The sequence below is a fragment of the Episyrphus balteatus genome, chromosome 2 (genome assembly GCF_945859705.1).
Source record: "Episyrphus balteatus chromosome 2, idEpiBalt1.1, whole genome shotgun sequence".
NCBI classification, from domain to species: Eukaryota; Metazoa; Arthropoda; class Insecta; order Diptera; family Syrphidae; genus Episyrphus; species Episyrphus balteatus.
Window position 1 is genome coordinate 67682726 of NC_079135.1, and position 10263 is coordinate 67692988.

The 10263-nt window shown below is 30.7% G+C and overlaps 1 protein-coding gene across 1 annotated transcript; it reads right to left on the bottom strand.

The window, feature by feature from the left end:
• Window positions 1-7353: 7353 nt before the first annotated feature.
• On the bottom strand, window positions 7354-9448 carry LOC129910735 (ras-related protein Rap-2c). The gene has a single exon (XM_055988228.1). It carries the CDS (start codon window positions 8564-8566, stop codon window positions 8018-8020), a length of 549 nt encoding a protein of 182 aa, XP_055844203.1. The 5' UTR covers window positions 8567-9448; the 3' UTR covers window positions 7354-8017.
• Between the last annotated feature and the right edge of the window lie 815 nt (window positions 9449-10263).

Below are 10263 nucleotides of genomic sequence, written 5' to 3' on the forward strand. Positions count from 1 at the left end.
GGAAGAATTAGGGAATTAGGGAAATTGTTGAATAAGGGAGAGGAACCCATTTGTCGGGTTCATATCCCCTGCCTTTACGGCAAACCTCTCAATTTTACCTTCGTTACGTATGAAAGATTACGTAACATCGGCATTACTATTCAATTATTACAGTTTTAAGATAGCACGATAAAAGCTTCATACAAATTTCGTAGGGCCAAGTTTTCATTGCCACTGGATTCGAAACATTGGGGGAACCTAAAAGATCGCCATCAAAGATTTCATCATCCAATATTTCTTTACGTATGCTAAATTTAATAAAATCGTAACACCACTATTTTATGCATTTTGTATGCATAAAATAGAGCATAAAGCTCCTCGGATAAACTTGGCGCAGGTCGACTCGTCCGACCTGCTCGACATCTTGATTGCAACTGAAATTACATTCGTCAGTGTATTTCCTTATGGGACAAACGACAAACGTTTACTGAAATTCCAGTAAAATATTGTTGTATGTGTTGCAAAAACAACACATACGACAGTAATTTACCGAACGAAGAAAAACACTGATTTGTATGAAAAAATTGTAGTATGTGATAATTTTTGTCGTATGTGCACGTTTTCTGTGCACTTACGACAAAAAGCTACTGAAAATGTTTGTAAGCCTACACATACGACAAAATGCATAGCGATTATCTCGGAAACGGATACAGATATCGAAAAACGGATTTCACAGAACGAAGGAGAAAAAATCAATTAGCAAAACTGCATTCAAATCTCAATACCTCAATTTTGCACATACGACAATATTTTATTGAGGCGACGATTTTTTCTAAAAATTAAGACCATAGCAAATTTTCTACCCTTAGTATGAACAGAGAAATTAGTTTTTCATTTCTTCGACTGTCCCAATAAATTGAAATTTTTTTCTCGAGTAGAAAAATCATAACTTCCACAATTTATATGTAATTAATTTTGATGAATAAAAGCTTATTTGATAGAACAATAAAACTGTTTTTTAAACAAATTTTCAAAATGTAGCTTAAAACGGTCTCCGAATTTAAAAAAACGGGGAAAAATTCTTGTACTTTGAGATTTAGTCCATAAAATCAACACCCAATTTGGCATTTGAGCATAATTAAAAAAAATATTTTCAAAAAGAACAAGTACTTCTCTGTTTAGAACTTTTAAAAAAATCTGAAATTGACCGAAAAATGACTGAGTAAAAACTCGTAGAATCTGAAAACATTGAAAAATGGTTTTTCGAAATTTTGAGGGTCTATGAAAAATTTCAAGTGCTGAAATATGATGTACTCAGTAATACCTACAAGCTACAACCTGTGGTAGGTCACTTGCAACTTGCACTTGCTTTTCAGAGCAAAAATACAAACAAAAATAGAGGCTCTTATTCAAAGAAAAATAAACAAATAACAGTTCGAGAAAATGTGTTTATTTTTGGTTGTTTTTTGCTCGGAAAAAAACCCTGTTTTGTTGAATTCAAATTGTAATATTTTGTGATTTAACTGCAACTTTCGAAACTTTTATACATTTTTGAAAACTACAATAACAGGGCAACTTTTTAAAATAATAAACCATTCTCACATTGTACAAATTTTTTTTGCGGTGTTGCTTTCAAATAAGAGTTAGAAATTGATTTTTTATAAAACTTGAAACTGTTAGTTAAATTGCAGCGAAATGGCGTATGGAATAAAAAATATTTTGATTAATTAATTGTTCCTAATTATTTGGCAATGTTTTTGTAAGAAAATTAAAAAAAAAACAAAAATCAATAATGGACGCAGGAAGCAAAATACTGTTGCAAAGTAGGGATTTTTCGAAATTTCACTAGAATTGCATTAAATCGAAAAACGTTAGGATTTGGGATGAACAAGTTACCAAATTCTGAGAGCCCATCATAAGTTCCCCAATCAGCATATTTCTTTTGATCCATTACTTTTGGGACAACCTGTATATATAATAAGTCTTTGAAACAAAGCATTCAAAAATATCATCTGGTAGTAAAAATTACCTGAGATTTTTGTTTGTAAAATAGACTACATGTATCTCAAATTGATCTTGAAATTTTCAGCTGCCTTTATGTACAAAAGTATTATAATAAGAATAACAACCAAGCTGCAAAACCATAATGACATACGCCATTCGAAACTCAAAAACCTGACCATTTCTTCAATAATTACAGTCAAATTTTGTAATAATTTTCTAAACGGTGTATTGAAATTAATTTGATCAAATATTTGTGTAAGAAAACAAAAAAATACAATAAAACCACAAAAAAATGTTCCACATACACCCGAGTGACCGTTTAAGGCTAAGCACAGTGAACTCCAGCAAAAAAGGCCTAATTTGATATTTTATCTAGATATGCGTTTATTAAACACATTGCAGAATGTTAATAATTTTTTTATTACAATTTTTACACCAAATTGTCTCCCAAAACTTATTTTGTGTGCACCTTTACGAGCAGAATCATAACTGAAGCTGAGTAGCTGAATTCGTGATTGCAGAATTTATTGCATTTAAAATGAAATGTTATTGTGCATGAGTAAATTTTTGTATTGAAAATAAAAGAAGGTATGTTTTTGTAGGTTGTGGTTCAAAGAGAATTTTTGGAACATCAAGTTTTAAGCAGAGTAAAAAAGGGTAAGTTGAACAGAGAGTGAATGAAAATTGAAAAAAAAAAAAACATTCAATAACAAAAGAGTATTTTGATGACATCGATCAGAAAAATAAATAAATCTATTTATCAACATCTTGGAATGCAATTTATGTTATTCAGGATACAATAAAAACAATAAGTGCCTTAGAGGATTTTTATGTGTTTGAATGGTTTTGTGATTGGTGGGTATTTTTTTTTTTTTTAATTTTTAAAAGATATGTATTTAAATGGTTGCTATTTTTATAAAATAGTATTCTTAATGGTCATCATTGCTATAGAAGCTAAGATTATTAAGAAAATTGATTTTTCAAAAAAAAAATTTTAACTTTTTTAAAAATTCCAAAACAATTTTTTTTTTTTGGAATGCAACATGTATTCACCTACATTTTCAGGAAATTTAATTAAAATTAAATTTCTTTTTTGTGAGTAAACTCGTCAATACATCCAACTTGAATTACTCTCAGGAAGAAGTCATTTCTGCGCGCCGGTTTAACAAATTGTTAGAACCTTTAAGCGTGGAGAATCGATCTACTCTGTGCAATATATTAATTGGACGTTTACGTTTTTTTTTAAATCAACACAAAATGAAAGAGTTTTGAGTATGTCCAACCAAAGTTTAGCATTTTTATTGACTAACTTACTAAATAGATAGGTACTAAAGGTGAATTTGAAAATTTTATATATTTATTATTCAGGTCCAATAAGAATCATAGATTATTGCAACTTATGGGATCTACAAATAAATACCGTCAAATCTAAAATAATAGTTTTTGAAGCAAATAATAGGAGGACGTTGCCTTCGGAAAATTGGTTTTTTGGTTCAGTTCCCATTGAAGTTGTTAATGATTATAAATACCTTGGCTTTCTAATAACAAAAAATCTGGATTTACGACCCCACATTAAAGATAAATGCTCAGTCGCTAAAGCCGGTATTAACCTTATTTGGAGCAGATTTTTCTGTAACCAACAAGTAGACACTTCTTCAAAATTCAGGGTACTAGATGCTACAATAAACGTTCAACGTTTCTTTTTCAAGCGGATTTTTAGATTGCCATTATCAACACCCACATATGCCTCAACACCCCTTTGCATGTAGAGTCGGGTATCTCACAAATATATCTTGAAAATTTGAAAGCAAATGCTGACTATATTATAAGGGTGATGTGTAGATCAGCGGACAATTTACAACAGCAACTAATGAAATATGCACGTCTTTATAATCTAACGCCATTCAAGGAATGGTTTAAACGGCGTATACAGGGGGGGGGGGTCACGGGGTCCCCAGGCAAATTAAATATTTAAGCAAGCTTAGATCACTTAAAATATCCTTCGATAATCAATTTAAGAAAATCTAATAAATATAACTGAATACGTTTTATATTTAAAACCGCCGATAAATACCTCAAAGCTGACGAAATCAGAGCCGAAAATTGTTAAATCCTTAGTGAATGATCTAAAGCATTTCTTTAATTAGTATTGGCGTTTGAAATTTCTAAAAAATATCTACCCTAAAACTAGCATAATTTTGTTTAATATTTTCTGTTACGACAAAAATATTTTTTTGTCTTTACTATTTTCACAGAGGTACCTATTTGAATCGTCTTAAAAAAAATAAAAATTCGCGTACAATTTTAAAACAAAATTTAAAAAAAATTATATTTTCAAACACAATTTTTTTGGAAAAACTTTGCGATTCGTTTGCCTGAGGTTAGGAAGACAATTAATTCAAAAGTTACCAGTGTTATTAAATTAAAATGATTTTTATTTTAACTTATAAAATAATTCTGGACTATCGGAAAACAATGCAGAGTTGTTTAAAGGCAAATTATTGAATCGAAGGACTTGTACATTACTAGGGATCGGGTTTCCATGCAAATGCATGTTTTTGTAGGAACACCTCGGAAGCATGGCAACGAAGTATGTACACGAATCAGGATATTTCCTTTAAATTTCAATCAGTCGTTAGTGCATATTTTTACATATTTTGCATTTATTAGCATTTTTTTGTTGCATATTTTGACATATTTTGGAAATAAATGCATGTTTTTCGTGCATATTTTCGCAAAAATTGGCAAAAATAACGAAATTTCACGCTTAAAATTTTTGACTAAAAGTGACTGAAAGTCAATTGGAAAAAAGTCAAAAACGTAAGCAAATGCTGTGCAAAACTGGCAAATCAACATTGTCCAAACTCATAAAAAACACGCTCAAATGATAAATTGGATTATTTAAGAGTAAATTTTCGCCAATTTTATTTATTGTTTTTAAAGAAAACCCCAATATTTCCAAAAAGTTACATCTTTGAACTCGGAAATGGTTTCGTATATAGATTTCATAAAAGTTACGTAAAATCTTTTTATAATTTTAAAGAAATATTTATATTTTACAAATTCATGTGGCCTTAAAAGCATATTTAAAGTGCATACTTTTTTTTAAGAGTATATTTTGAGCGCATATTTTTCGTTTTTAAGTGTATGAAAAGCCTATCCATATGCATTACACTGTACTTTAAGGACAGGATGGTCTTAATTGGTTAGACTTAAGGTTGAACTCTAAGCAAAAGCAAACGAATCACACAACGTTTTTGTTTGGTTATATTTAGAACTCTTCGAAACTGCTCGATTCGATATGCAAAACGAGCAAACTTTAATATTTTTAATTCAAATAGCACATTTTCAAGTTTATGCCTACTATCAAAACTTTTGTAAAAAAAAATTTGGCATGAAACATTTTAAGCAGTTCTCAACAAAATAATAATAAAAATATCAATGAAAATTTATCTTTTTAAAGTCGAATTCATCAAAAACTCACCAAGTTCAAGTTTTAATCAGCGTTATGGAAAAATAAACGATATATTGTTATAAGGTTTCACAAAAAATCGGTCTCATGAAATTGTAGCAAAAATTTGGAAAGAAGTAGAAAAAGAACTCAACTGTTTAGGCCCACCAACAAAATCTATTTCTGAATGGAAAAAAGTACTTACGTGAAAAATTGATAACCATGATGTTATCCAGTGCGTTGGAGGGAACATTTTTTTTTTTTTATCAATAAATATTTTGACTTAGGTAAGGTTGCTAAAGTAGTTCTAATGAATTTGAATTATCTCTTAAACTTCGCCTTATGGTTCTTTGTTCACTTCGTAGTTTTGGCTGTATTTCATCCAATTATAATCAGCCCTATTGTGAGTTTTACGTGAACAAGATTCCGCCCGGAAAAATTGAATTTCACTTTTCCCCTATTGTGAGTTCCGAGCGAAAAGTCGTTCACGTTCGGACATCTCCTTGTGATTTAAATAAATTTGTAAATATTGCAGTGCGTACTCTTTTTTGTCCAGTCTAAAATGATAAATTTTGTCCAGTACTGTATGTATAAATTTGTTGTAGAATTAGTCATTTCTTAAATAACACCGAAATAGACTAAACAAATCGTGAACAAAATGGCTTTTGTGACTCGTTCTGTCTTTATAGATCGTTCAATTGCTTTTTGACTCGTTGAAATAGCATAAAATTCAGCTGAGCTGTGTAAATTTTTAAAAAATACACTTAAACCTGCGTGTATTTTGTATGGGAAACATTAAAACATTCTTAATTTTAAGGCTCAAATTTTTAAAGAATTAGTTGTTGGGTATTTCCAACAAAATTTTGAACCTATGTATACCGCAAGTATAAATCATATCTCGAGAGCATATCCATACAATTTTGTTTTGCAAAAAATGTTCGACTTCTATGGGTTTAAATCTATACGAAAAGAATAACGGCTTTTAATGTCAAGAAAAAATAATGTTAGGGAAATAAATTTAAGGTCTTGTTTTTATCTTAATTGAAAGCTAATAGTAATATGTATTTTTTTTTTTGTTTAAACAAGTTTCAAATTAACTAACGTTGAGCCATATGAAAACAATAAAATTAATTTTTGTTATAATTATAGAAAAAAATACAGTAACAGAATTAATAAAGTAACAAAGGCATCTTATTAAGTAGGTAACTGAAAGCTATTATGTACCTATTCAAAAATTCGCTAACTAAGGCAATCTGACAATGACTCACATCTGCAAAAAAAAATGCTTAAATATAGAGGAGGAACGGGCGAATGTTGACAGGGGCAGATATGGGCATCGATATTTCCAGTGCACTGGAAATGACAATATGGCAATGACATGTGTTCAACTAGTTCACCGATGTCCACATTAGCCCCTTCTTCCCCTACCTTTTTATAGGTTTCTCAATACTTCCTTCTGATTACCATCTTTCCATGAAATATTCCAATAGCTTTTTCTCTGTTTGGAAGTAAAAAAACAAATCAAAACATTAATGCGTATTCATAATTTTTCATAAAGAAAATTTATTGACTAACGGTATTTTTTTTGCGCTATACAGTTTCTTAAATTATACAAATTTTGTTTGCCTTTTTTTTAAGAAGAAAAAAAAAATAATAATAAAAATAAAAACTAAGCAAGATTGAAATAATTATTATTATATAAAATATGTAATATAATTGTTGTAAGTATTTTTAATGTAAAGGTTTTTTTTTTTTTGTTTGTTTTTAATTCTCATAATTTGACAAAGTTGTTTTGTGTGGAAAAGTATAATTTATTTTTCCTCAAAAAAAAAAAAATCTAAAAACAAAATTTTTTCAAATGTATTAATTAATTTTTTTTTTCTTAATTTTCCTGTAGACCAGCACACAACGTACATTAGTTTCTTTTTTTTTTGTTTATTTTCTTTTTTTTTATTTTGCCACTCAGATATCATTACATATTAATTTTAATTTTATTTTTATTTTTTTATTTACCACATGCTTTTTTTAATTTTTACTTTTTTTTTCTTTATAATAATATATATCCATATCGTGTGTTGTTTATACATCTAGAAGGGAACTAGGGGGGTTGTAGGAGTTAAGAAGGAATACTTTGTTTTATTTTGTTCATTAGTGGACAATTAATTAGGATGGGTTTTTTTTATGAGGGGGTGGATTAGGATAAGGAAGGGGGATAGGGAGAAAAATGCTCTTAATATTTCTTCGTTTCAATTGAACATTAAAAAATGCTTAATGCTTTCCCATTATCGTTCTCGATTTATCAGCTAAACATGTATATAATATGTATAGAATTTTAAGTTCAATATATAAAAAATTATACATTAATTTATATAAAAGTACTGTTTTTATTTTTTTTTTTTGCTTTTTTTTTTTGTTTGTTATTTGTCCTTTATTTTGGATTAAGTTTTTTTTTTAATTTTTTTTTTGTATTTTTTCCATTTTTTTTTTAGTTCACTTGCACGTAAATGATTATTTTATAATTTTTTTTTTAATTTTTTGTTTTTTGATTAATAAATTGCTTTTTTAATAAAAATAATATATTCGCTATAAGAGCGTGCAACACCAATCACTTTTTTTCTGTCTTTTCTCAGAGGAAATATTCATTTCCCTTACAATTGTTGCAAACACTTCGTTGACATTGATTCGATCCTTGGCCGATGCCTCAATAAAAGGGCATTCCCATTGTTGGGCCAAAGCATTGCCCTCAGCTGTGGAGACCTCTCTTTGGCAGTCTAGATCAAATTTATTAGCGACTAGGAGAATGGGGGCGGGCTGACTGCCCTTGACGCGATTAATGACATTCTTCATGCTCGATATATCCTGGAAGGTCTGGTGATTGGTCAGCGAGTACATAACAATGAAACCGTGGCCATTCTTAATGTAGAGATCTCGCATTGAAGCGAATTGCTCTGTGCCAGCGGTGTCGAGGATCTCGAGCACGCATGGAGAGTTATCGACTTCGATTTCTTTTCGATAGAAATCCTCGATAGTGGGGTCGTACTTCTCAATGAAGCAGCCCGACACAAATTGCACTGTGAGGGCGGATTTGCCCACACCCCCAGACCCCAAGACGACAACTTTGAATTCGCGCATTATTGCTTTTTTTTCTTTAATTTATTTTTCTTTTAACAACTCAAAATGTTTTTTTGTTGTTGTTCTTGTTTGTTGGGCGAATTTAGTGGTGGTGGGGTGGATTGAAGTGAAGTGGAGAGTCGCGGAGGCAGAGAGTGGTAGTTCTTTGTGATTTTTTTTTTCTTTCTTTATGCGTTGTTGTTGTTGTTTTTGTGTTCAATGCGATATTGTACTACACCCTCGTACTTGGAGACGAGGATTTGGTGACGGAAACGGCAGAGAGGAAGGAGGAGAGGAGGAATGAAACGACAACGACAAAAACGAGCCTGAAAGTCGTCGATAGTTGGGCTGAGTTTGAGGTGCGAAAGTGCAACAGAAGAAAAAAAGATCATGAAATCGAGAGTATACACTTTGGATTGGAACAAAAGCGATGAATATATTTTTTTCTATTCTTTTCGTTTCTTTTGCTTTTGTGAATGCAGCACCGATTTTAGATAGATAATAATTTAGAGAAAATAGAATTGGCCATTAAGAAGAAATAAATGGGTAATTTATTTGCTTCTTTTTTTAATGTAGTAATAATTAGCAAATCACACACGAGCCCAATGCCTTTTAGTCACTTTGGTCAACACACCCGCACATAATCCACATAGTATAGGCTTTCGATAAGAGACCACTTTGAAGTCGAAAATTATTATATAGTTTTTTAATTGGGTATTTCCATTATTGTAATCATTATTTTGTTTTACAATGCAATTGTTGCGTTTTGTTGGATGTAAAATTAAAAACTTTTGTATGGAACAATAATGAGAAAAATTAATTTGTGTTTTCTTTTTTTTTTTTTTAATGTGAAAAGGAAGAATGCAGTCCGAGTGATACACACAAGTGCGTTCAGTGGGGTAAGTAATGACTAACACGAAAATGGCAGCAGTCAGAGAGTGTTTCAATTTGATGATGAGTGATGCCAAGTGTATGATTAATCATTATTTAATAAATTAATGGTGAAGGCACACTTTATGAAAAGTTTTACAGCCCTATTCTGCTGTTCCCGTGAATCTCAGATCCGATTCACACATTCGGTTCACTTTAACTCTACCTTGCCATTCTGCTATCCATCGGGTAAACTGCATTATCATCCCTCAATTTGACGTCGAGGTGAACGTCAAATTAAAAAAAAAATGGCGACGAAGTAAATTGAAAGGAAAAAAAAATTTTTTGTTTGTGTTTATTTGCATAGAAAAAATAAAAGCAGCCGATTAAATGTTAAGAAATAATTAAAAATTTATGAAAAGTGGCATTTTGCTTAATTTCAACGATGGTGAATTTATTTTTACAAACAAAAGTGACAGATCCGCAACATTTTTTATGCGGATTGCAAATGTATGGAGCAAGTTCATTCACGTGATTAGTGGAATACTGAACAACATTACCGATATTACCGACGTGAGTTTGGATTCCCCCCGATGAATAGCAGAATCGTAATTGGTGAATATTTAGCGATTTTTCCCCCCGATGGATAGCAGAATAGGGCTGTTAATTAGAGTCGATATGATGAATACCCAACTAACATTTCAGCTTCGGTTAAGGTATTACAAAAGCTACATTTCAGCTTCTTTTAAACTTTAGTAAGGTTGTTGGGCATGGAAAAAGGAGAACGTTATACAAGTTGACCCTCTATACGAAGTTTAAACGAAGCTTTACCGAAGCTTTGAGATTTG

Excerpts from the sequence above, each read along its gene's own strand:
- LOC129910735 (XM_055988228.1), bottom strand. The coding sequence starts at position 8,566 with ATGCGCGAATTCAAAGTTGTCGTCTTGGGGTCTGGGGGTGTGGGCAAA.